Source organism: Vicugna pacos, chromosome 1, assembly GCF_048564905.1.
Source record: "Vicugna pacos chromosome 1, VicPac4, whole genome shotgun sequence".
Taxonomy (NCBI): domain Eukaryota; kingdom Metazoa; phylum Chordata; class Mammalia; order Artiodactyla; family Camelidae; genus Vicugna; species Vicugna pacos.
In genome coordinates this window covers 14,346,882-14,374,301 of record NC_132987.1, presented here as the reverse complement: position 1 = coordinate 14,374,301, position 27,420 = coordinate 14,346,882, and the positions used below count along the sequence as shown (strand labels likewise).

Sequence of the window (27,420 nt, the reverse complement as noted above, 5' to 3'; positions counted from 1 at the left end):
ATCCTTTTGTCCTATTAATTTATCTACTCATTCAACCAGTTTCTCAACTGATCCAACCAGTAATAACACTGAAACTCAGACCCTCCATAGAACAGGGAGCCATATCTTTCTAAGATGCTCTTCTAGTCTCATTTCATTTCCCATCTGTCAAGAGAAGATCGCAGCATTCCACGGACACAGCAAGGAGGTCTGTGAGCCGCATCCTAACTGTCTCACAGCCATAGGAAAATTCTTGCAACAGAGAATGTGGGTCTTATGGTATCCTATTAAACATGGAGCCCGCTGTTAACTATATTCCCAATAAGTGAATCTTCTAATCTTCTTACAGTAACCAATCCCTTTTACTGAAGAGTCATCAGCAAACAGGACAGCTACAGACCATGAGGCAGAAATTTTACCCATATTTGGACTCATTTAGACTTCCTCCATCACTGGCCTGATATTTTCCTTGTGGGAACAACTTTTCATCAATCCACCCACTGCTTAGTTCTCTGGCCACCCAGCACTGAATGTGCTTGCCAATTTATACATAGTTTAAAATCACTTTCCTCACCCACCTTGTAGGTTAAGCGCCAGGAAGCACCACTTCAATGGACCGTGGCGAGAACTTGATGGGAGAGAAGCTCAGTTCCTCACTCAGATGAGTGATTCACTGCTAGAAGGATTGGATCAAGGCGATTCAAGAAAAACACAAGTCACGACTAATCAAGAGGAAAGAGCACAGAAAGAAAAATAAATGTGAAAGACTCTCGCAGATAATTTGCAAAGGAAAAAAAAAAGGAAACTATAATCAAACCTAAAACTGAAAAAGCAAAAAGAGAAAGCGGAAGAAGGAGGAAGAAGAAGACATGAATAATAATGCTAAGGAATACAAGTTAGGGAACTAGCCTGGTCTTCTGGTTGCCTCCCCGAAAAATCAAGGATAGAGAAATTACAGAATTGAGATGGAGGAACTAATAGAAGCACTGTGACCAACCCCTGGGAGACTGAAGCTGGGTGACTAATGTGAAAATTAGTAGCAGTCTGAGGTGGGAGTGGCAGGTACGGAGGTGGGACGAAAGATGTTACGTTCTTGTCATTCCTCTCTGTCCTCTTTCCCGGAAGATGATGGGTGGCCTCTGCCATCGGAGGAAAGGAATCGGCGGCAACAGCTTGGCTGCTCTGGGGGGCCCAGGTGATATCAGAGCCTTGCCGTGTTGGGATCCAAAAACAGACGCAGGCTGCCCAGATGCCCAGGCGTTTGCTCTTCCATCCCAGCGTCCTCCAAAGCCTCATGGATGTGAGATGACGGTTTCAAGGACAGGGAATGAGCTTAGGAATTGCGGCTGACCATTCTAAAGATTTTGTCTTCTGTCTGCGCTGAAAAATGAACTTATTTACAAAACAGAAACAGACTCACAGACATAGAAAACAAACTTATGGTTACCAGTGGGGAAAGGGAGTGAGAAGGGACAAATTGGGACTTCGATATTTGCAGATACTAACTACTATATATAAAATAGATAAACAACAAGTTTTTACTGTAGAGCACAGGGAAGTCTATTCAATATCTTATAGTAATCTATAATAAAAAAGAGTATGAAAAGGAATCTATGTTTGTATATGGATGACTGAAACATTATGCTGTACACCAGAAATTGACACAGCATAGTAACTGACAGTACTTCAATTTTAAAAAGGAAAAAAAAACCCCTCAAAAATGCTAAAAAAAATTGGGCAAAACCAATCTTTGCTGAAATATCTGAATAGTTCTTTCCTTCGCGGGAGCAGATTACTGACTGGGAGCAGGCGTGATGGAAACTTCTGGGGGTACAGGTAATATTCCTTTTCTTGATCTGACTGGTGGTTACACAGCAAAAATTCATTAAGCTGTACACTTGTGATTTGTGGACTTTTATGCATGCATGTTATATTTCAATAAAATGTACATTAAAAATGTAGGCAGAAAGGTGGAGTAAACATATTTTCCAATTCTTCCCGCTAAGCACAACTAGGTATTATATACAAAACAAGCATAAGAAAACTCTAAAGGGTGGAGGGAAGAAGGTAGACCAGTTTTGGACCTTGGGATCTGAGGAATGACACAGTGCTAAGTTCCTTGGGTTTTCTTTTTTATCTCATATATCCTGGACTTGGAGCTGAAGAAGCTGGTGACTCAGAAACACCACGAAGCACGGACAAAAATAAAGCCCCAACAATAGCTCGTTCTCTGTAGTCAATGGACCAGGAACAAGGCAGCCCAGCAAGGCAGAAAACTCTTAGTCAAACACCGCAGAAAAAAACCGTGAAGTCTCCCCACCACCACCTACCTACCTACCCCACCAAAGTCCAAGGGTGACTCTGGACTTCCACCATGGCCATTTATTTTCCCTTTAGAGTGTATTTGGCAAAGCAGCACTGTATAAACCGCTCAGTAACTAGGACACAGCTTACACAGCCATGTTAGATTCATAGGCATCACCAGCAGCAAGTTAGAAACCGAAAAACAATACCGACCTCCAAGGCTCCTATCATTTTTAAAGAGAGAAAGGCAGAACTATGTCCTATCTGAACAGCTGAGTGTTTTAAGGAACATCACCTGCCATCTTCTTAAGTTTTAATATTCACAAAGGCTTAGTTTTAATATTTACAAAAGCAGCTGATTATGTCTACAGCTAGATCAACATGCCCCAACCCTTGGGCTAGGATGGGGGTGTCGGAGAAGGTCAAGAGGGGAGCTGGGCCTTTTGTCCCCACTGGGCAGTATAGGGGCCTCCCACCTGCAGCACCAGCGAAGACCACGTGAAGAGTGGACATCCACCCCCTCCCCCACAGAAACAAGACCTACCTGATCTTTGACAAAGTGCAAAAAGGAATTTGATAGAGCAACAATGATGCTGGAGCAACTGGGCATTCATAGGCAAAAAACAAAACAAAACAAAACAAAAACTAAAAACAAACCTCCAATCTAAGTCCCGCCGCTCATACAAATTGAACTCAAATGGGATCAGAAACTGAAATGTAGAACATAAATCTGTTTTTAAGCCGTTAGAAAAAGACATAGAAAATCTTTGGGACTTAGGGCTTAAAACGAAGAGTTCTTAGACATGGCAGTGAAAGCACAATCCTCAAGAGGAGAGAAATCAATAGGTGGGCTTCCGCAAAATTGAAAACTGTTCCTTTGCAAAAATCCTGGTTAAGAGGAAGAAAAGACAAACCGCAGACTGGAAGGAAATATTTGCAGACCACGTATCTGACGAAGGACTAGTATCTGGAATATCTAGAGAACTCTCAAAACTCAACAGCAAAAACCAAACAATCCAATCAAAAAGTACACAAGAGACATGAACAGATATTTCACCAAAGAGGACATACAGATGGCAAATAAGCACATGAAAAGATGTTCAAAGTCATTAGCCATGAGGGAAATGCAGATTAAAACCACAGTGGGATATCACTATGCACACCTCGCAGAAGACTTGAAAAAGAAACAGTGACAAAACCAAATGCTCGTGAGGATGTGAAGAGCCTGGACCCCTCAGACGTTGCTGGTAGAACTGACAAGTGGGACAGTCACTCTGGAAGCCAGTTTGACTGTCCCTTTGAAAAACAAACATGCAGCTACCATAGGACCCAGCAACTGCAGTCCTTGGCATTTGTCCCAGAGAAATAAAATCTTATGTTCACACAAAAACCTGTACATGAATGTTCATAGCAGTTCTCCTTATAATGGCCCCAATCTGGAAATAACCCGGTGCCCTTCAGTGGGTGAATGGGTAAACAAACTGTGGTAATCCCGCCTATGGAATTCTACCAGCAGTAAAACGGACCCAACTATTCATACACACCACCTGGATGAACCTCTGCAGAATTACGCTGCGTGGAAAGTGCCAGCCCCAAAAGGTTACCGGTTACCTACTGTATAAGCCGACTTACATAACATTCTTACAATGACAAAATTACTGAGACAAAGAAAGGTTCAGTGTTTGCTAGAGGTTAGGACGGGAGTGGGGCAGGAGGAAGTGACTATGGCTATAAAAGGACCTCGTGAAGGTGGAAATGTTCTGCACCCTGACCGTACCAGTGTCCAGGTCCTGGCTGTGATGTTGTGTTGTAGTTTTGCAAGATGTGGATGTTACCATTGAGGGACTCCGGATAAATGATACGCAAGATCTGTCTTATTTCTTACACTGCTTGTGAATCTACAAGGATCTCAAAAGTTAAAGTTTAATTTAAAAGTGCTTATAATAGCAAAGAGCCGAGAATAGCCAAGACTTTACGGTAGAAAATAAAAAACACAGGTGAAGACATAGAACTATTTAACCTGAGGGCTATAGTTGGAAAACAGTTTGGCATTAAGATAAAACGTATACTTGGTTCTGTGCCTCAGTTTATCTCCTCAATACGTAGCTTAGAACAACTCCCCACAGGAGTAAAGAGTAGTCCCAGCAGCATTATTTGTAGTAGCAGAAAGAAAACTGGGCGCATTTTTCCAGTATTAATCTCCTGGTTTTACCAATGTACTATGGCTATGTGAGATATTATCCTTAAGTATTTCAGATTTTTAAACTGGACACATTTCACTGAAAATGATTTTAAAATTGGGGCAGAAGACAGAGTACGAAATCCCAGTGAAAAATTTAAAAACTGCTGCTATATGCATGAACAGATTTAATATTAAGAAAAATGCAAGTCATTGGAAAGAAGACGCCATTACATAGAGTTCAAAAGATGCAAATAAAACAAAGTGTTATTGAAGGACTCATCCAAATTTGATAAAACTCAAAGAAGGGTCAGCTGGGGGTTCTGGATTTCTGTGCTGGGCAGGGAAGGGGGTGCAGTGGAGGGAACCACAGAGGCCTCAAAATCTTATAATATTGGTTTCTCCAGCTGGGGGAGGGTAAATGGGCATTCAGAATTGTAGGTTTTCTTCACAATTTACATATACATTGTACACCCTCAAAAAGAAGCTTTAAGAAATTCAAACAATGGAAGACAAAGATGCCATGTGGGAGAAACTTGTTCTAGCAAGGTTGCCAAACTGAGTGTCACGGTGGCCACGTTTCACATTTTTTTGCCACCTAGAGAAAGCCTGTCTTCTTCGGGGCAGGTTAAGAATAAGACCCCAAATCAGGGGAGGCAAGTAATGACAAAAGGTGGGGAAAGAAAGGGACATGGAGCCAACTCTGACTCTCACAGGACGGTGACCACATTCTGTGAGCCATGCCACTGTTTGCTCCAGCTACAGCCCATGCCCCTGTGTTTAAAGTGGTTGGAGCTGGGTTTTGTCGTTTGAACTGAAGAATCCTAACAGAGTCCCACAAGCGTTCTGGCCCACAGACAACACGCAGGCTGACCTAGAGGCTGAGAGGTGCCCAGAGGGACTCGTGTCCCTTCCCACCATCCCATATTGCCTCACCGTCTCATGTATGGACTGGATGGCCCGGGAGGGCATGAGACTTGCCCAGACTCACCTAAAAGATGGTACTTTTTCTGTCGTGCCTCAATTGCTTCGTCTTGCCACAGACGATTTCCTCAGGAACACACGAGGGTATGGGAAGACAGCACCAGATGTTAGGAGAAAATGCCCATTGGAGGAAGATTACCTGGTTGAGTGTCTCCCCTACCCCTTCTATGGAGGGACCACTCAAGAGGCAGGAAGAGCTGCGGATTGGGAGTGCCATCTCCTTCCAGAGCTTCCTTCAGCCCCATGCTGGATGCTGTCTCCCGGGAGAGCAAAATCCCAGGGCAGAAGTGGGGTGGGAGTTTGGAAGGGGCCCCTGAGCCTGAAGCCATAAAGCCAGCGGGATGACCTACAGTCCCTGGAGCTCCAAACCAAAAGGACATTTGTTCTGATTTGGGTTCTAGACATTCACTCAAACATTCAACAACTATTTACTAAGTTCTGAGCTAGGTCCTTGGGATTCAGTAGTAGAGCCTCAGCTCTGCTTTCATGGAACTCACTCTCTGGTTTTTAAGAAGCAATGAGAGAAGGAGAGACTCTAGGCAAACAAACCAGGGAGCTAGATGGGAAGGCATTTCAAGAAAGCCCTGAGTTAAAAAGAGGGCAAGAAATGTCCCCTGGAAACTTCCAGAGATGAAGGTTGCTTTTCACTTTTCTTCTGTATAACACACACACACACACACACACACACACACACACACACACACACACACACACAGCTTGTTCCCAAACGTTGGGGTTATAATCCCAAATAAATGTTCAGACCAGGTGGAGGCAGCTTTGTAAAACCCAAACGTTGGGGTTATAATCCCAAATAAATGTTCAGACCAGGTGGAAGCAGCTTTGTAAAACCTCAATTAACCACAATGCTAGGCTCGAGCTGGCAGTACTTCTAACACAGGGCATCTTCTGCCTGTTCTCACCCACTCACAACTTACTCTGTGTGCCTTAACGGGTCAGGTGAATATAGAGGCAAGTGAGAGGTCCCCCTCCTGGCCTCGGGGACTTATTGTCCAGATACACTTAATTGCCAGGGCAATGAGTGGCATTGTCAGCGGTGGCCCCAGGGTCCAGAAATCCACAGCACTGTCCTGGAGAGGGTCACGCTGATTTTCAGAGCGTAATTGCTCCTTCTCTCCCACGAGGTAGCAGGTTTAGGATAAAATGACCATTAGAAGCTGTTGGTTTGAGGTAGGTGCTCCTATTACTGGTGCCTCCTCTCTCGCTGGTAAGGTCTGCGGGGACACCTATGACCCCACAGAGGCACCCAGAGGAGGGATCTGGGGCTAAAGGCGCGAGGGAGGGCCAGAGATGCACAGGACTGCAATAGAGCCAGTCTGCGCCCACATGGTCCACCACACCCTGCCCCTCCCCCCTACTCCTTTCCTTTCTGCCCTCTCGGATGGCTGCGCTGAGTGTGCATCGGTGTCGCGGGCGGTAGAGGAAGGGACTGGCATCTAGGTTTAAAGACCAGAAACAAACGTCCCCTGACAATTTCATGTCATTTTCTGGATTCAAAGGAGGGGTGGAGTGGGGAAGACAGACGTAGACGGGCAAAGAGAGAGGGTCCGATTTAGGGGCCTCTCGGAGGCACGGGGAGAAGGTCCTCTCCCACCCAGATGCGGGCTCCAGGTGGGTGGGCGAACATCCCCCAGCCCCGCAGCGCCGCGGGCCCCGCATGACATCAGAGGCTGGGGAGAGCGCAGAGCGCAGGCGCGGGAGGAGAGAGGCGGGAGGGGGGGCCGACTGGTGCGACTACGGAGAGCGCTCCTCCGCCCCGCGCGCCGTCCCTGCGCCCCGCTCCGCCCGCGCCTTGCTGTCCGCGCCGCGCCTCGGGCGTCCAGAGCGCGCCCCTCGCACCGCATCAAGCGCCGCCCGCGGCAGCCCAGCCCCAGCCTTCCTCCTCCGCCTCCTCCTCCTCCTTTTTCTCCTCCTCCTCCGCCGCCGCTGGACACGCAGCCGCAGGCCGGGGCCGGGACGCAGCTGGGGAGTCAGGGACGCGCGCAGCCAGCCCTTCCCCCTCCGGCTCCCGCACCGCCGGCCGCCTCCCCTCGCCCTCCTCCTCTCCCCGCCCTGCTCCTTCGCTTCTCCTCCTCCTCCTCCTCTCCCAGCCCCGGCTGCCAGCACCATGTCCGCAGGGGGAGATTTTGGGAACCCACTGAGAAAATTCAAGTTGGTGTTCCTGGGGGAGCAGAGCGGTAAGTACCCCGCTTATTCTCTTGGCTGGGCGCCGAGTCAGCCCCCGCCGCCAAATCATCCACCCCATTGCGACCCCGGCCGCGGATCGGCTGGGAAAGGCCCCTCCGTGCCTGGATAGAGGGGAGGGATGGAGATGGAGAGATCGGGGCCGGCTCGGGTGGGGCCGGGTATGGAAGGGACTAAGGGTAAGAACCTTGGAGACGCTGGGGGCAAAGGTGGGGGTGAGGGTGCGATCTGGGGTGGGGGCTCGGGGTGCAGGTGCGTTGCGGCGGGGAGGCTGGAGGGCGGCGGCTCACTCGGCGGCGCCGGCCGAGGCGTGCAGGTTCCGGGCTCGCTGGCTCGCTCGCACTGCGGCACCGGCTGCGGGCGACCGCGCAGGTGGCCGGGCGCCCCTCTTTGCAGAACGAGACGGGGCTGGCGTCTAGCCGCCCCCAACCTTGCAGCACCGGAGGGGTTCCCTGCGGCCCCTGCTCTGAACCGTGCGTAATTACGGGCACGTCCAGGCCCCGGGGCCGACGGCAGCGGGAGGGAGACCGACACCTGTCTTCTCTGGAAAGATCGGGTGCAGGTCGTGGGGGAACAGGTCGCCTACCTCCCCTGGTTTATGTCCGACTGGGCACAGAAGATTCTAGACACGTTGCCCTTCGCCGGTGTGTGTTAGCTTCTTTGGGGATATGGGGTCTGGGCAGCAAGGATTCCTAATGTGAGGTGGATTTGAGGGATAATACGGGGCGCCTCGCACCAAGAGCCGTGAAGCCTGGCGCTGGGCAGAGAAAGGACCAGGCGACACGCCCTGCCTGGCTTCCCAGCTCCCCTCCCGAGAGCGTTGGCGGCGGATTCTTCCCACCCCCACCTCCCAGCTCACCGCCCTTCTTGGGGGAGGGGAGGTCACCGTGGCAGCGGGCCAGGGGCGGGGGGAGGGGGAGACAGACCGCTTACGTGCGGTCCAGCAGCCTCCCTGGGAAAGCATCTCTGAAACCCAAGGTGGGAAGATCAGATTGAAGAGCACGGACCCCCTGACACTTGTAGGAGGGAGTGGCTCTCAGAGCATCCCTCCAGAGGCTCTCACCTGGGGCTGCAGGGAGACAAGCTGGGCCCTGACCAGCTCTGCTCTGGGAGAATGCAGTCCCTGCGGGCGGGACCACCAGCTCTGGCTCTACTGACCAGTCCAGTTCACCTAATTTGGTGCCTGTCTGTACACGGGGCCAAGACAAACACAACCTTGAGAGGACCTGGTGGGCTGGGGGAACAATGTCTCTGTGATGTGTGTACTCGTGGGTGGCGGAGGTCACATGGCAGGCTCCTGCCTGCTGCTGCTCATTACCTGGGATGGAGGGTTGGCTCAGGGAAAGGTATCAGAAGGTGGTCAAGGTCTAATGAGGGTTTGGGGGCCAGGCTGACATTTCAGAACAAGATCCACTCAACCAGCCAGCCCTGTGTCCGGAAGTCAGAGTTTCTGATCTTAATACATTCCAGTTTCAGAGAACTAACTTCTTGTGCCTGAAAGAATTTGGTGGGGGGGCGGGTCTTCACATCCCAGTGCTAGTCTTACTGGGCCTGGAGCCCTGGGAGTTGAATTCTTAGCTGTATTCCCTTGGGCAGATTTCGAGGCCTCTGTGAGCCTTAGTTTCTTTCTCTGTGAAACGGTTGCTTGAGGGCAGTTCTCTTAGCCCTTCGTGTTCCCCCAGTGCCTCTCCAAGGGCCTGGACCCTGGGAGATTCTCAGCAAACACTTGTTTATTCCCAGTCTGAACACGCTTCAGTCATGGATCAGGGGTTTGATGAGCGGAATGTCTCTGGTGTGTTTGAGCAAATATTCGGATCTTCCTCAGAATCCCTGAGGCTGAGGCCCCTGCTGGGCCCTGCAAACTTGCTTTGCACCTAAAATCACAGAAAGGAAAGCTGAAGGCCTCAAAGTGTGAGTCTCCACTTCCCCAGCGATTTATATGGCGAGTCTGTGCCCCAGGGCAGGGGCAGGGAGTGGGCCCAGAGTCCTGTTGTGAGTTGTTAACATTTCTGGGGCTGGAACTCGTGTCTCCTGTTCCCAGTCACTAACATGTCATTGGGAAATAAGGTGACCTTGAATTGGGGAAGACAAGAATTGGGAGCCTTCCTGAGAAGGGTGAGGGTTGCTGTAGTCTGGTCAGGCTTTTGGCTAGGTTGGGTGACTTGGAAGGGGTGCCGGGCTAGTTGTTTGGGAGCATGGTTCTGGGCCCTTGGGACATGGTCATTAAGGCACTGCCATCAGTGAGCCTGGCTATTAGCCACTCTGGTTCCCTCTGGCAGGGAGCCCCAGGCCCTGAAAAACCTCCTCCCACTTTAATATGTCATTGGTGGGTTGTTTACCATAGATTTTACAGATCTTCTGGGGGCCCTGAGTTAGGTAGGGGACATGTGCATCCCTAAGCCTGATGGGACGGGGGACTGCCACTACGGCCACGACTTCCATCTTGCCTGCAGTGCACTTTTACACGTGTTGGTCCTTTGTGCCCACATCCTCTGCAGCCTGTGTGGTGGAGGGAGCAGCCCTCACCCGCACCCTGGCTCACCCTCCCTGTGTGACCTCCAAGGTAACCTCCCCTTCTGTACATGGGGAACTTGGGTCAGCTGAGCACAACAGAGACTTCTAGAACAGCATAGGCTGGCCTGTATGGGCTGTCCCTGGAAAGGGGCCAGGGGAAGGGGCTGGAGGGATGTGGCCTTCTCTAGTTTCCTGTGCCTGGCATAGTGGTAGCATTTCTCTAAGACAGCTGGATCCCAGAGAGGAGTGCCTGCCTCAGGGCCGAGCGATGAAAGGGTGCCCTTGACCAGATAACCCTGGGACCATCACGCCTTCAAAGATCTCAGGGACCTGGTTTGAGTGGGAAGCCTTGAGGAGCCACCCTGGAGAGAACACCTCTAGCCCACAAGAGAGCGCCCCCTCCTGGCAGCAGAATGGTGGCTGTGCCCTGGACCATGGGATACAGGCTGGCCGGCAGTGTCAGCTTGGCAGGCGGAGGGATTGTGGGGAGGGTGCTGTGGACCCAGATGAAGGGTTTCCTTGCAGTAGGGAGGCTGTGCAGTCCTGCTGGTGCTCAGAAGGCTCTCTGGGTCTGCTGGCCGTGCCATTGTGCTGACGGCAGTGGTGGGGGACTGGAGGAGGGCACTTGTGCACTTGGTGGTGTCCATAGAAGGCAGTCATGAGCAGGTGTCTGCAGAAGGTACCCAGCCCTCCTCCTGAATTCTGATGCATCCCCTGGGGCTTCTCCACGTGTGTGGCAGGGCGGAGGGATGGGACGTGTGTGCGGCCCTCTGGCCTCTGCTCATCTGCCTTCCTTGAGGCTCCTCCAGCTGAAGCAGGAGGATTGAGGGACACAAGGGCGATCTACTTTCCCAGCCTGAGGCCAGCAGGCCAGCTTCTCCCTCTAATCGGTCTCCCCCCTGAGCCCCCTCCCCACCCCCCAGCAGTTGTGCTGCTGGAGGCACCATCCACCTCAAGCACAGGGTGAATGGCACTCCTGGCCTCAGCACAGTGACCCTGCGGGCAGCTTAGATCGTTCAGTCATTTGTTCCATCACCCCCCCTCCCTTCCCTTCCCCTCCCCCTCTCTCCCTTCCTCCTTCCAGCATCCCTTTATTTATTCAGTCAGTTCTTTGAGTGTATCCCTGTATCATGGAACTTATGGTCCACTGGGGAGCCTAGACATATGTGGGTATAATTACAGTAAAGGTCCGTGAGCACTGGGAAGAGGGAGAGAGGAGCAGCCACTGTGGGAGCACATAGCAGGGCGTCCTCCCCACCTTTGGGGGCGGGTGTCAGAGGAGGAAGTGCTTCTGTCTGCTGGGACTCCTTTGGGCTGAAGCAGGGAGCAGGTCTTGCCAGGGGCCCGCCCTCGCCAGGGAGCTTTATCTGCTCTCCTCCCTGCTCTGTAGAAGTGTGTGGGGTGGGAGCAGGAGGGTGAGGGTGACCCGCAGGCATCAACCTGATAGTGCTGAGGAGGGAGGGGTGGTGCCCCCACGTCCATCTCATTCCTCGCCGCCCCGCAGGGCTCACCCTCCCCACCGTGGTGGCCCAGCCTGGCCTCTGCCTTCCCTCCACCCACTCTGCCACAGCCACCCAGGGGCCACCGCTGGCCTGGGGCTTGTGCTGGAGCCACGTCCCACTGCCTCCCAGCCCCTCTGGCTCTGCTGAGCCCAGCCCACTGGGGCACCCACCATGGTGGAGCTTTTTTCTGTTTTTTTCCTGAGGTTTTTAAAAAACAATTCCTTGCTGCCCCATGACCTCTGTTGTCTTGGTTGCTCAGGATTTTTAAGTGTTTATTAGTTTTTTTCTAGGTACAAATGCCCCATCTGAACGTTGAGTCCCTTCAGAGCAAATGTCAGCACCTTGAGGTGACTAGATCTTAGTCATCTTTCCCCCTCCCCGCCTGCAGGAGGTTTGTGCTCATTAAACGTCTCATCTGAAAATGATGAGAGACCTTTGCCATGTGGGATTCGCTGATGGCCCCTCCGTAGATTGAAAGTGAAAGAAATCAAGGCGGCTTTGAGATAGGGTTGTTCATCCTGACACCTGCCGCTTTCTCAAGCCCGGAGATTTTTTATCAGCAACACTGAAGCATCTTTCACAGAGGATGGGATCATTTAGCCTCGGTCATGCCCAACGCAGCATTCCTCTCACAGAAGCTGAATTCTTCAGGGCAGCCCTTATCCCCACCGCCTTCTCTGAAGAACTGTGAGAAAGCAGCCAGGCCAGCAGAAGGGTGGGGCGGAAGGGACACATCCAACCCCAGCAGAGCTCACTCTGAGATCTGGGATAAATTACCACGCAGCTCTGTGCCTCAGCCCCTCTCTGCCCCAATGGCTGGAATGAGAGAGAGAGAACTTGAGTGTTGGGTACAGACCCAGAACCTTTGCTTTATTTTGTTTGAAGAGGTGTGGGGGCGGTGAGACAGACAGACAGTCAGACAGACACCAAGATGAGAAGTAACTTGTAGTTGGTTTAGGAGAAAGGTGGCGCCCTCAGTGTTGATGATAGATAACTCGAGAACTAGCCAGAAAAGAAAAAAGAAGGAATGAGGACACTCTCTGTGCAGATGTAATAGTAATTGCCATCGTTTGCATGGTCTGATCATCATTATCATTTGCAGCCTCCAAATTGTAATGAATACCATTAAAATGTAACCGGGTAACCTCATTGTCCTTCGCTACTTATCACGTCCCTAAAATCAGCCCATGAATATTTATGCTTATAGGTATTGCTTTGACATTGCAGATTGGCCCAGGGCAGGCCTGAGGGTGGTACCATCTGTGTCCCACCCAGGCTGCAGAGTCCCTGTCCTCCGGCCGCGTGTCCTCCACTGTTGCAGAATGAATGAGCCATTGAGTGCGCAGGGCTGTCTGGTCTCAATGTAAATAATTTAGAGAAAATTGATGCACAGACCCACGGGGGAAGGTGAGGGAAGGTTAGGTAGAACAGCAAAATTGATAAGCATCAGGGGTGGGCTGCTGTACTGGGCATTTCCTCAGCCGTCTATGTGTCTGTCTGTCTGTCATCCTTTTCCATTTCTCACCACAGAGAAGATGGGGAAGGTTGCCAGGGAGAAGCACCAGACACGCCCTTGAGATGGGCAGCTTTTGTGAGAGCCCGAAAGACAGGCTGCTGGGAAGTGGGGCCCCAGGCAGGGCCTGGGCACTGAAGCCCCGAGGGGGTTGCAGTGGTGAAGAGGCTGGTCTCCGCTTCCTGGAACACGGCAGGAGAGGAGGAAGGTTCCTGGAACAGGGCAGGAGAGGGCTCCTCACAGAGGTCCTTTACTCTTTTGGGGGGGTTTGAACTTTCCCACTCCCTTTATTATTTCGGTAACTTGGGCCCGGAACTAAGTGGGATCTTTTTGAAAAAGGAAATTTCACTGCCGTGACTACATCGTCATTTTCGTAAAATTATCTATTTTTAGTAGAAAAGCATATTTGTCCTGGTCTCTTGGTAACAAGGCCAATGGGAGCCTGGGTGACTCAACCACGTGTCCTGGGCTGGGTACCACCTCTTCCCAGGTGGTGGCACACCCAAGGGACAGACCAGGGTTCAGGACAAAGCAGGTGATAACCTCACCCCTGAGGGCAGAATAGAGCCTTTAAAGCAAAGGTTACTTCCAGAAAAATGCATCAAAAGGAAGGCAGACTGGAGCTCCAGCAGGTGCTGTGGGCGGTGGACAGGCCAGGGAGGAAGACTTCATTCCAGTGCATTCTGTGCTGGAGACCACAGCTTTTGTCCAGGGCCTGGACAGTTGGGGAAGGGGCTTGCTGTCTTAGTGGGGTTTCCCTAGAGAAAGGGGTTTCCCCTATGGGGGTAACTGGCACACCCAGTCTCCCCTGCAGCTGGAGATGAGGTGAGGGCAGGTCACAGAGGCGGGCCCACGCGTGAGCTGGAACTTCATCCCAAGGGAGGTGGAGAACTGATGGAGAGGCTCAGCCGGGGAGTGGCTCAAGCACGTCGCTGCCTCGGAAGGGTCGCCATTCTAGTGGCTTGGAGAGGAGGGTGGATGAGCAGGGCTCCATTTCTTCCTGACAAAATGGAGCTGACCCTCCTGGGTTCCTGTGTCCTTCCCCCAGTTAACTCAGGTGGCATCTAGGAAAACCACTGTACCCAAGGCTCCACCAAGCACCATGACCTTCCCTGCACCCTATGGTAGGTGTAAGATCCATCCTGTTTTGTAGGCCAGGAGGCAGAGTCTCAGAGAGAGCTGGTCATGCCCAGGGACTCATGGCTGGTGTGGCAGGATTGGAATCCGAACCCTGGTCACACAAGAAACAGGAAACTGTTGGGCCTCCTGCCTCAAAGGCAGGCCAGGCTCGGGGTTGGGTGGGGTTGGGGGGCAGTGGACAGAAGAATGGTGAGGCCTTATGGACACGAGGTGCCCCGTGAATGCCTCCCAGGGAATTACACACGAAGTTCTTTGCTGAAGAGGAGCCAGTGAGCACAGCATGGAGGTGGGCGGAAGAGGCCTTAGATTCCCCCAGGCTGGCGAGGGGAGGGGGCCCTGAGCCGGGAGGAGGACAGTGGGTTCCCGGAAGGAAGCAGGTCTCTGTGCAAGAGTTTGATGGAGCCGGGGTTGCATAGCAGGCACTCCGTTCTCATGCAGAATGAGCTGCTTATCCGGGGAGATTTGCAAGGAGCTGCTTTGGGTGGCGGGTGGTGGCAGCTAAAGCCGGCCATGAGCCCGTGGCCCACTGCGGTGGAGGAGGGACGCTCCCCAGGTTCCAGCTGAGAACTTATTACCAGGAAGGGAAGAGCCAGTCACACTGAGCAGTTGGCTCCCACCTGCTCTGGGGTAATCCTTCCCCTAGCCTCACCCTCCCTCCAGGCCTGGAGATATCAGGGCCCCGGAGACGCTAGTTCTGTCCGGGGTCTGCCTCCAGCTGGCTGTGTGGATGGATAAGCCCCAGCCCATCTCCGGCTTTCTCCATCTGTCCCCGGAGGCTCACTTGCTGATCACTCAGCCCACTGGAGCTCTAACTGGTTCTATAATTCAGCGCCAGCTTAGAGTATGATGCCAAGCCAGTAACACTCCCAGCCTGGACACGGCATGGGTTAGCGGGGCTGCAGGGATGTAGGCACGGGATCAGGGCCTCTGCCAAATGTTCCCCCCGGAACTGCCCCAGGTCCCAGTGCAGGGTCGTCTCCAGGCTGCCACCTCTTCTCTTGGCAGGCATTCTAGGCCCACCTGCCTGGGCCCAGCCCTCCCTGCTGTGCCCCTGGGGTGCTCTAGCTCATCCTTTCTGATGATGTGTTTGGCTCAGGTTGCCAGGCAACAGGGATGGGGTTGTCCTGCCCTTCCTGCTGGCAGACGTTTATTCCGTACAGAGAGGACCCGTGATGAGGACAGCAGAAGGGTGACAGCTCCCAGGTACTCCGACTCCAGGACTCCCTTCTGCAGCCAGGTGTGTGGGTGGTAGGCAGGGAGGGCTGGGAAAGGGTCAGAGCCACCCGGGGTATGCCGTGTCCCCAGCGGACCAGCAGCCTTATTGACCTAGTCCCGGCTCCTACTCCAGCCCCATCACCAACGCAGTCCTGCTGAGCCCTGGGCTGCCGCCCTAGGTGTCTGGGTGTTGGGATGTATCAGGACCACTCTGTGCTCATTTTCCTCCCGAGACAGTAGGGTATTCATTCCCTTGTTGGACTTTCATGAAGACCAAGTATATCAGTACATGGCACGTGTTAAATGCTCCAGTGAGAGGTAATTTTGTTAATGAAATAGTGACAGCGATCCCTCACCTCCGTGCATACACAAGGGGAAGAGAAGTAGGGTGCGAGGTTTTGAGACTCACTGAGGGACCATTTTTGTGTAGTGAGTGGCAGGACACGCGTCCCTGTGATCTGACAGGTGGGGCTGCTTATCCCATATTACAGATGAGGGAAGTGGGGCTCTGAGAGGCATCGGCAGTCACACAGAGTGCAGGACCCAGAAGCCGTTAGTACTCAGCTGAGAAGAGCCCCCAGCTCTCTGAGTCCACGGTCGGTTGGTGTTTTCCCTGCTGCCCTGCCCAGCAGGGAGGGGCAGACTCACCCAAACCTGCTGTGTGGCCCCACAGCTGCTCACAAGCAGAGCACCTCAGCTTCACTGCTTCTGGCCTTCCCCGAGGACACGGCCCAGGGGACTGCAGGCTAGAGGTTCTGTAGCGCTGTTCGTAGGACAGTGCTTGGCCCAAGGTAAGTAGGTAGTAAGTCTCAGCCAGTGTCAATAGGAACATTAAGTACACAGCAAGGCTGTGGGCATGGTCTCCTGGAGGAATCAGGGAAGGCTTCCTGGAGGAGGTAGTGCCCAGTGAACAGAATTCACTGGCAGGCAAGGGGAGGCATTGTGAGCAGAGGAAGCCTGGCTGTGCCAAGGCCGAGGGCTGTGAAGGGCATGGTCCTCCTGGGGAATCGAGGGTGGTTTACGGTGGCTGGACCTTGGCGTGGGTTGTGGGAGCGTGGTGAGAGGAGTTGAATCCAGGTTCCTGGGGCTTTGTGTCCACACACAGGAGTATGGGTCTTCCCTGCAGGCAGCGGGATCCACTGGGGGGTTTCAGCCAAGGAGAGACATGCACATGGGTTGGAAGATGAGGATGTGGCCCAGTTGCAGGCAGGCAATCCAGGTGGCCTGAACCAGGCCAGCTGGGAACATGCAGAGGATGGCATTTAGAGGAAGGCTTGTGAGAGGTGAGCTTGAACTTCCTTCTGGCCCTCAAGCTCAGCTCCACTGGGGATGCATATTTCCTTGATTGTTTCTCTGTCGAGTGAGGACTCAGAAACAATGAAGGGCTGTAGGGGAGGGGCTTTTGTCCTTCTCTGCAAGGCCACACTGTCTTCAGGTGGACCCAGACTGGCCACCTTCAGCCCCTCTGTCCTTCCAGCCTTTACAGTGACCTGGGTTTCCTGACCGCTTCTGTCCTGCCTGGGTGCTCCTGGACTGCTGGCAGTCCTGCCGGACTCTTCCCCTCTGCCACCTGCTCAGGGCGGGATGTGCCCCCTGGTGAGAAGCTGGCCATCGGGCGTGTAATCTCCCCAGGCCCGTGGTCCTTGGGTGTGCAAGCTTCGCCAGCCCCGTCTGGCCGCTGGGTGTGGGGGCTCCCTCCACCCTCTGTCACCAGGTCTGTGAGCTCCCGTGCCCTCTTGTGCAGCCTCCTGTCACTGCCCCCTTGGTGGGCTCCTCCTCCAGCACACACCTGACTTTTGCTTTCTTCTGTGGATTCCCTTGCTCTTCTCTGCTGGCTTCCGGCTCCCCAGCAAGCGCAGGGGGCTCTGAGGACTTGAGGGAGGACTATGTGGGAAAGAACCTCCCTCCTTGGACACAGAAACCCAACCTTAAGCCAGCTGCACAAAACGCAAAAGGTGGGAGCCACGGGGAGGCAGGGGGCTGCCACCCTGAACCCAGCCCCCGTGCAGAGGGGCAGGCTGTTCGGTCCCCTGCCTGCAGGCCCGCTCATGGTCCGATGAGCTGTTCTCCAGGCCTGAAACCCCTGCCTCCAAAGCCCTGGTGGCCTCTGCTCCCTACCCCTCCTGTCATCTGCCCAAGCAGTGCTCATAGAGGTTACCGAGCCCCACCTGGGGATTCCTTTGCCAGTGTAGCTGGTGGGGGGAGAATATCCTAATTATGCATCACTGTCAGTTGCAATGTCCCCTTTGAGCAGGGCCACAGTAGTTGTCTATGAGGTCAGGACGGCTAAGGGGACCTGTGCCCTCAAGTTGATACTCAGCAGAGGTGTCACCCTTGCCCAGGGTTCCTGGCACAGAGAAAATGGCCTGGAAGTTGGTCACAAGCAGCCCAGCTCAGCTTTGATCTGTTCAAACCCCTGCTGGTCCCCTGGTTGTCCCCACCCTTGGGGCGGAGGCAGGACCAAGAGATGCATCCCTGGTTCAGGACTGGACAGCTGCAGGTGTGGCCTCCCCACAGGAAACAGTCCCCTCCAGGGGCCGTGTGCAGATTCCGAGAGAGGTAGAGAAAATGGCCCTGTTGATGAACGGGGAGTAAACGTGGCTCAAACTGAAGGAATAAAGTGAAGGATTCAGAACAGACGTTTCTTGTGTATTTCCTGGTCCAGTGGAGCAAGAGGGCTGGGAGAGGAGAACCAGGGGAGTCAGGGAGGTATGAGGGAAAGAGAGCCATGAGAACACTGAGGTGCTGGGGAGACGCGCCCACCAGACAGACAGATGTACATGTGTCCCCGCTGCAGGGCCAGCAGGCCACGCGCTGCGGCCTTGGGAAAGCCCAGTGGTACAGGGCTCCAGGGAGTGGTAGTGTCCATCCTGGGGTCCTGACCAAAAAGAATTAAAGGCTGGAGGATCCCATGGAGGCACTGATTGGTATTGGGGCACAGGAGTGATGGGACCAATTCTGTATCTGTGTGGAGGACCAGATGAGCGATGGGGGCTACAGCTGTAAGGAGGGCTGACGACCCCAGCCAGGCAGAGCAGGGGTGGAGAAGGGATCTCGCCTCTTCCTGGGGGATGAGGGAGGGCATCATCAGCTCCACTGCCGCAGTGCTGCAGACGCTGGGCTTCCACGAGCAGATTGAGCCTTGCCTCTCCCTCCCCGAGGCCGGTCCACTCTGCCCCACAGGGACCCTGCCGTTCCCAGACTGGGCTGCCATGAATAGGGTCAAGCCTTGAGGGCAGGAGATCTTTGGTTCTGTTCTTCTCTGTGTAGAGAGCTCCTCTGAGAAAGGTTTCTTTTTAGGGAGAAAAAAGCCACTCCCAGATTAGCCACTTATTTTTAGGATATTAACAGATCCTACTTGTCACACCAGGATCCGGAAATTCTCCTCTGATTCTAATTCATGAAGCACCCCCTTTTTCTCCTCCACATCCAGCCAACGCACTTGAGGCTGCTGCCCAGATCAGAATGTAAAGTGCAGGCCTGGAGAGGTGCCCAGCTGGCCCTCCCACCCTGGTCCTCTCCTACCTGCGTCATCAGAGGGCAGGACTCCAGGTGCTGAGCCAGAAGAACTCAGCTCCTCCCCTGCCTCCATCACGCAGCTCGAGGGTCGCTCGAAGACAGAGTTCAGGTCTAGACAGCAGTGTCTGCTCATCTACCCACCTCAGCTCAGGGGAGGGCTGGGAGTGCTGTGGGAAATGCGTGGGGAGGTCATCACAGCCCCTGCCCTCCTACAGCCTCTGCCCAGGCTGGCTGGTGGCTTCAGTCTAAGGCAGAGAGACCTGTGAGGCTCTGTTGCAGGTGATCAGCCACCTCGCCCCACTGTGGGAGAGGAGGCGGAGGCAGAGTGAAGAGAAGAGGGGCATCTTTTAGGAATGTGAGATAGTGTAGCAGATGTGACCTAAGGTGACCCGAATGGGACACCCCCTTGTCTGGTCCCCTCCCTCTGAGTGCAGGTGGAACCTAACACTTGCCTCTTGCCAGTATTGTAGGGCAGAGATGAGGGGCTGTCAGTCCCATGGTTGTTTCTTTAGAAAACTCCTCCTACTGGCCTTGAAGAAGTGAACTGCCGTGTGGTGAGAGGGCAATGAGCGGGTCACGTGGCTAGGAACTGTGGGTGGCCTCTAGGGAAAAAGCAGCCCCTGGCTGGCAGCCCACAGGAAAACAGAGACTCAGTCCTCCAGCCACAAGGAACTGAATTCTGTCAACAACCACAGACAGGAACTTGGAGGAGGACCGTGGGCTCCTGAGAGACACGGAGCTCAGCCAGGACACGATTGTAGCCTTGTAAGACTGAGCAGAGGACCCAGAAAAGCCGAGCCCAGACTCCTGCTCCACAGGAACAGTGACATAAGAAATGTGTGCTGTTTTGATCCACTAACTTTGTGATGTTTGTTACACAGCAGAAGATAACTAATACAGATGGGGGTGAAGATTTTCCAGGGAGGATACATCTTAGCGATGCCCTCCTCTTGTAGACAAGGAGTTGGAGCCTCCAGGAGGGGCTGTGACCTGTCCCCAGTTAAGCAGCTGGCTGGGGCCACCTGAAGCAGGCCCGAGGGAGGCCCCTGGGAGTCTTGGTTCTGCTACTGCTCTCCCTTCGTGTGGCCTTGAGCAAACCCACCTGCCTCCTGGGCCTCTGATTTTTCTCTCTGTTACTGGATCAGACAATCTCTAGGTGCCTTCTTGCCATGGCTTGGTATTCTGAGGCCACTCTGATCTGTCTTTGGGCTTTGGGGCCTTAGTTTGGTTTAATCTCTGCTGCTCCTCCCGTGTTGTGTGTTTCCACTGGGGCCCAGGAGGTGGGATCTTCCTGTCGTGTGCGCACTTTGGTAAGCCTGTGGGCTCAGGGGTGGAGCCCTTGGCTGTGCACCAGGAGAGATGCTGTCTGCCTGTGACCCCAGTGCTGTGTGATCTTGGGCAAGTGATCCCTCTTCTTTGACCTCACATGTCCTCAGCTCAGTGAGAGGCTTGGGCCAGGTTGGTTCCAGAGTCTTCGATAGTTCACACCATCTGTGATGCTGCTTTTGAGAAGGCCTGCTTAAGGAGCTGGAGCTTGTGACGTGGGGACAGGTGAGCCTGGCTACATCTCCTTGTTGTGGTACCGGGGCATCCAAGTCCAGGCGCAGACCTGGATATTGACCCACATCCTTGTTCTCCTAGGCTGGTTCTCTGGCCACCACAGTGCCTGGCCAGCAGTCATCTCTGGTCCACAAAGGCTGGAGACATAGAGCTCCTCCTTGCCTGCTGGGTGGTCCTGTGTCGTTTCAGGCCCAGGGTCCCAGAGATCGAGAGTGTGTTTTCCACCCCAGAAACAATGGTCCTCATCTCTAAACTTCATCTGGAAGTTGAATCCTGAGCAGGTGCCCTTGAGCCCATCCTAAGGCAGGAGGGGTCTTCTTCCTCTTGGCTGAATGGGGAGGTCTCCACGTCCACTCTCCCCTCACCAGCTAGCTCTGGACCTGCAGGGGCTGGGATTGCACCCCGTCCTCCTTGGTAGAGCAGCAAAAGGAGAACAGAGAGAGCAGGCTGTGTGAGGATGTGTGCAGGGACAGGAAGAGGCCAATGCGGGGAGCAGCTCGCTGTGCTCATGGAGGCTGTAAAGTCGGCACCCGCGGTTGGCCAGCCCAGGCTTCCTCCAAAGGATGCCTTGCCTCCAGCAGCCCGGGACCTAGAGGCCACCTTCCACCTGCCTGGACAAGCTTGGCCTCATGGCCAGGTCACAGCTGGGCCCCTTTGGATGGGAGCTGTGGGTCCATTGTCACAAGGCCCCTCTGACTGGACCTCAACTGACCATCTGGGAAACACAAGCTGTGCCTCTCAGCACTGTTTACCCGTTGTCCCTGCCCAACTCTCCTCCCTATGGGTGAAGTTTTAACATCAACACTGCCAGCAATTTGCCTTGGGAGAAAAAGCATAAATGTGAGCATGTATATTACTTTGCCAACCTCCATGCTGTGGATGGGCCAAGAGTTCCTCTCAGTTAAATAAACTACCAAATTGCATTAATACCAGCCTTGTCAAAAGGTCAAGCTGGCGGTGGGGAATTCAGCATGTGCTTCCTCCTTCTCTCAAACATACACATCCTCACTAGGAGTTAATTCTTCCTAGCACTCATGCAGCTACTCAGACACATGACATGACTGGCCAGCGTGGGGTCTGGCTGGAGTTGAGCTGAGCCTCAAGCCATTTGAAATGAAGTGCATCCTGCCCACCTGGGTCTGGCCGTCCAGGGAAGCCAGCCTGGAGGGTAACTGTGTGTGCACTGCGGGTAGGGGCTTCTGTCCCACCTGGGAGCGGAGGGTGGCTAGCACTCAGAACTAGCAGGCACTGGTGCTGCTGTTGGAGCCTGGAGAGGGGGTCCTGTGCCTTTTCGAAGCTGCCAAGAGTGTTTGAGATGGTGGGCTGACTGTGGTTGGGAGGAGCTCTGCAGCCCACACGAGCTGTGTGGTCAAATCCCAGGTGGTTTTCAAGAAATCCTAAAGATGTCATTCTTGACCAGGATCTCAGTTTCACAGCTAAGACACCAGGGGGACTAGAGAGTCCCCCGGACCCCAACCAGAGCTTCTGGTGCCTGCTGAATTGAGAGAGAGAGAGAGAGAGAGAGAGAGAGAGAGGGAGAGAGAGAGAGAGAGTGTGTGTGTGTGTGTGTGTGTGTGTGTGTGTCCCATGGTTAGGAGGGCTCACAGCAGTTCCCCAGTGCCCTGCTAGGTCCTAGTTCTTTGTGAAGACTATTGGTGCCACGTGCAAGTACATTCTGGTTCCTTAAGAAAATTTCATGTTGTCTAGAGTGTTTAAGTAATCAGAACAAGCCATTTCCTGGATGTGCTTGGAATCCCTGAGACATGGATGTAATACACATGTGTACATGTGTGTGCATAATTTAAAAAAAACCACGTTTCTTTGTTTCTTTTTTCCATTAACTTTTTATTTTGCTGTAATTTTAGGCTTATAGAAAGTTGCAAGAATAGTATAAAGACTTTATTTATGCCTTTCACCCAGAATGTTAACTTCTTGCCGCTCTCGTGGGACTCATAGCACTTCTGTAACGTAGGCACTTCTGCCCCTTGTACAAATGAGGACTCCTCAGAGAGGATAGTAACTAACCCAGGATCACACAGCAGATAAGTGGCAGAACCAGGATTAAAATGCAGGTCTGTCAGACTGTATGGGGTGTGTACTGACCCTGCGTGATGTAAGTGTGAGTGTGTGGATGTCCTGTTCCTTCTGCCCAAAGAACCTCCTTTCTGGTGCTGTAGGTTTGGGAGCAATAAATTGTCTTGGCATCTGACTTCTTTATTTCACCTTCATTTTTGAAAGCCTTCTGCTGGGTATAGAAATCTGTGTTGACACTATTTTTCCTCCAGGACTTTGGAGATGTCACTTCATTTTCTTCGGGTTTGCATGGCTTCTGCATTTCTTTGGGTTTGCATGGTTTCTAAGAAGGTAACAAAGATTTTCTATATTTCCTTAGGTCTGTGGTCCAATGTATTTTTGTTGTTTTGGTTTAAGCAGTTATCTTTTAAAGAGATTTAAATGATAACAAAAGAAATCTTACATGCTTACCCATGGAGGGACCGCTCCCTGTGTTCCACGTCCTGTTACGTAAGTCCACAGTTCCATCTGGTATCATTTGACTTTTTCCTGGAGGACTACCTGTTACATTTCTTGTTGTGAGGGTCTGCTAGTAATGAATTCTGTCAGCTTTTGAGTATTTGGGAAAGGTTTTATTTCATCTTTGTTTTTGAAAGACGTTAGATAGTATTTATCTAGAAAGTTACAGAATTCTAGGTCAATGGGTTTTTCTTTCCGCGCTTTACCAATAGTGCCCCATTGTCTTCTTGCTTGCCTTGTTTTGAGGAAAAAATTGCAGTCTTCTTTATATTTATTTGTTGTCTTTGTTTCTCTCAATAAAATGTGTCTTTTTTTCCCCCCTGACTACTTTTATTTTTACTTTTTTCCCCATTCCTTCCTGATTCTGTGCCATTTGATTATGATGTGCCTTGGTGTGCTTTCTTTTATGTTCCCTTTGCTTGCAGTAGATTGAACTTTTTGGATCTGAGGATTTATATTTTCTCTCAAATGTGGAATATTTTCAGTAATTATTTCTCCAAATTTTTTTCTGTTACCCCCTGCCCCCACCAGTCCTTCGGTGACTCCAGTTACACGCATGTTAGTCCACTTGATGGCATCCAACAGCTCACTGGTGTTCCAATCAGCAGTTTCTATTCTTTTTACTCTGTGTTTTATTTTAGATTTTACTGTGTCTTCGAGTTCACTGATCTTTTCTTCTGCAGTTAATCTGTTGCCAACCACATCTAGTGTATTTTTCATCTCCCATGTTGCATTTTTTTTCCTTCTAGGAGGTCGATTTGTGTCTTTCTTAATGTCCTTCCACATCTCTGTTTAACTGTTTGAACATATGAAATGCAGTCATAATAGCTGTTTTCTAATGTCTGTCTGCTAATTCTAACATCTGGGTCAGTTTGGGGTTGATTTTGATTGATTTTTTCCCCCTCCTCATTAGGGACCCACTTTATTGCTTCTTTAGCCTGGTAATTTATTATTAGATGCTAGGCATCGTGAACTTTGCTGTGTTGTGTGTTGGATTGGTTTTGTATTCCTATAAATATCCTTAGGGTTTGTTAGCTGGGCCTGGAGTGGGGCTCAGTCCTGGGCTAATTATTTCCCCCTCCTGAGGCACAGCCCTTCTGAATTAACTCCCATGTCCTATGAATGAGGACGCTTTTCCCTCGAGTTGGGAGGAACAGGCACTCTCCCCAGGCCTGTGTGGATGCCAGGCATGGTTTTCCTTTAATCCATTTGGGTGGTTCTTTCCCAAGACTTGAGTCATTTCTTTACACACATTTGCTGATCGATCCTCAGCTGAAGACTTTGGCCGCTTTGCAGACCTCTGGTGTTCTCTGTGCCTCCTCTCTGGTACTCTGTCTTGTGACCTTCTGCTGCCTTGTTTTCTCTGGACTTTTAGCTCTATCTCCTCAACTTAAGGAGTCTTCCAGATTTCACCTGCTCCCCACTCCATGTGTCCTGTCCTGAAATTTTCTCAAAGCAACAATTTGGGGGAAGTCGTGGGGGGCGCTCACTCATCTGTTTCATGTCTCTCAGGGTTTACTGTCTTTCACTGCCTGATGTACTGTCTTGAAAATCATTTTCTCGTGTATTTTGTCTGTCTTTTGGTTGTTCCCAGTGAGAAGATAAATCTGGTCGCTGTTGCTTGATGTTGACCAGAAGCTAACGTCTTGTGCCTTTGCTTTTTCATTTAATCATTTGTTTGCGAGGGACACTGGTTTGAGCCCATAACTGCAGACATTGGCTTGGGTAGGGGTTATTGTCATTCCAGTTGGCATCCTTAAGTTTCATCCATGATATTCATCCAATTAGTTATATAAACATAAATTTGCCCTTTAACGGGCTGCAGGATTTCTGCATGCTAGACCTTTTGCAAGAACTTTCTGCTACCCAACTCTTATAAAGCTCGTTTTCAGCAACTAGTTTGGGTTTTTTTCATGAAGACTGTGATTTTTTTTTTTTTTTTTTTTTTTTTTTGCTTTGACTGCCAGGGAGCTCAGGCAATTAGTCTGACCTCAGTGACTGGGTAAGATATATATCCAGACAAACTTTTTGCTCCAGTCTTCTCTTTTTAGCTTATTTATCCTGTGCCTTGTATCTCCCTCAGAATTCTTAGTTGCAAATAAGAGAAATCTGCTCTTGCTATGCAGCTGATTTGAGCAGACAGTGAATATATGAGAGGGATGACTGGGCAGTTCAGAGTCTCCGGGAGGGCCAGAGAACCAGGCTTGGAGCAGCAGCCTGAGTCACATCAGGACTGGTCCAGGGGGAGATACAGTCCCTGTGCTGGGTACCGGCAAGGCTGATGCTGAAACCCACATCATGGCCACCCCTTTGTGTGGAATCCAGGGGCATCCCACACGTCACTAGATTCATGTTCGTCATTTCTGGTGAGTGTCATGTGAGCATCTGATGGCAAAAGCTTAGGTCATGTGCCTCCAACAGAGCTGCAAGAGAAGCTCCTGCACTGGGGAGGATGGCTTTGGACCTCCCCAGACACAGTAGGGGTATTCAGAGGGACTGGGTAGCTGTTCACTATTGTTATTGGTGGCTGCTATACCCTGATATTATTTTAAACAGTTATATCTTCAGAAATCACCGTGATCCTTTTTGGGGGAAAATAAAAAGGAAAGGGTTAACGTGGGCTATCAAATGAGTGTGAGCACCCCTGTGCACAGCAGTCATGCAGGCAGCGCAGCCTCTCCCTCCGGGCGGGGCACCCTTTCTGGCTGCTGTGCCCCTCGGCCCCTTCTTGATCTCTCAGGCTTCCAGGCCAGGTGAGGGTGGAAGTGGGGATGGCTGGGATGAAATATCTGAAGGTTAGTGAGGTCCAAGGTCAGAGGACTCCGCCCACAGCCAGCAATGAGGCCTCCTTGGGTACTTGCATCCAGCCACATTCCAGGCTTGGGAAGTGTTGCCACTCACCTGAAAGCGGAAGCAGGCCTTGAAGACCATCTAGCCTGACCTCCCTGGTCCTCTTAGCCTGGTGAGCGGCGGAGCTGAGGTGCATGTCGGTGGGGAGCAGGGAGTGGAGGACACCTGGCGGCCCCTGACGCAGGGCAGGCCTCCCTGGCATCGCTGGGCTTAGACAGAGGAGATGGGGCAGGCGGAGGACAATGGGCAAGCGAGAAGGTCAGGAATGGGCCAGGCTCGCAACTGGAGGAGGAGAAAAGGCCAGGGCCAGACCAGCCCCCACCACTGGCCCGCGACCCCTCCTCCTCCTCCCTCGTCTGTTCTGTCTTCCCCGGGTCCCCCGGTGAGGCCCAGGTGGCTGAGCATCCTCTGGCAGAGGGATTTAACACACTTAATTAAAGTGTCCAATGAAGAGCTTTGCATATTTCTTAATTACCGTCTGAATCTTTTGGGGGACGGTTTGAAATGGGATTTTCACGTGTTTCCTCATTTAGCCTACGGTGAGCCAGCTGGCCCCTCAGGGCTCAGGTAGGAACTGGCAGAGCTCCCAGGCCAGAGCTGCTTTTCTGAGCATGGGCGGCAGGGTGGGATGCGCAATGAGAGCCAAGCCCCTGGCGCCCCATGCTTGTCCACCCTTCAGGAAGGATGGGCTGGGTTTTCTGGTTTGTGAAAACAGAACAAAAGGAAACAAGGATCAGACAGATGCAGCTCTTCCCCTGTCCAGCTGTTCCTCTTGTCACCACAGGGCCTAAGGGCTGTGCACCCCACGGTCAGGCCAGTAATGGGGGGCTTTGTGGGCAGGGGGTGCAGGGGAAGGGCAGGGTCCTCTCCCCAGGCCCTTGCAGAGAAGGGACACTGGACCAGGACAGCCTGGCCCCCTTCCCAGCATCAGGAGGAGGCCTGGGCCCCTCAGTGGGCAGGCCCCTCCCGGCACTCCACAGCAGTTCCCATCTGTGTTCCGGTAACTGAGCTGGTGGGATGTCTGAGTCAGCTGGGCCCATCCTGGGACTGGGGTGCTGGCCTGAGCCTTGGGGAAGTAGATTTGTCTTTTCGGTCCCGAGGGCCACCTGGTGACAGCTGCAGACCTTCTCCGACCTGGGCTGGCTGGTGGGGGCTGTGTGGGTCAAGGATGCAGAGATTCTTTCCCTGGCATGTGGACTGCTCTCCTGAAAAACACAGGCGTCAAGAGGTGGGCAGCCCGCTGGAGCAGCCTAGAGGTGGCAGTGAGTTCTGCCCCATCTTTCCCGCCTCACATTCAGGGCCCAGCTCTGTGACCTTGAGGAGGACCAGACAAGGCCCCACCAACCACCCAGCGGCGCCCCAGTGCTGGTGTGGACGGGACATGTGAGTGTATGGCTGAGAGCAGACGGTGGGGCAGATTCGGGCTT

General features: G+C 52.5%; 1 protein-coding gene across 1 annotated transcript in view; it reads left to right on the top strand.

The window, feature by feature from the left end:
- Window positions 1-7,184: 7,184 nt before the first annotated feature.
- RAB6B (RAB6B, member RAS oncogene family) overlaps window positions 7,185-27,420 on the top strand; it is a 54,406-nt gene continuing 34,170 nt past the window's right edge. Inside the window, exon 1 of the mRNA XM_006214559.4 lies at window positions 7,185-7,641. Coding sequence (XP_006214621.2) covers window positions 7,572-7,641 — 70 coding nt within the window. The 5' untranslated portion in view covers window positions 7,185-7,571. The remainder of the gene's footprint in view (window positions 7,642-27,420) is intronic.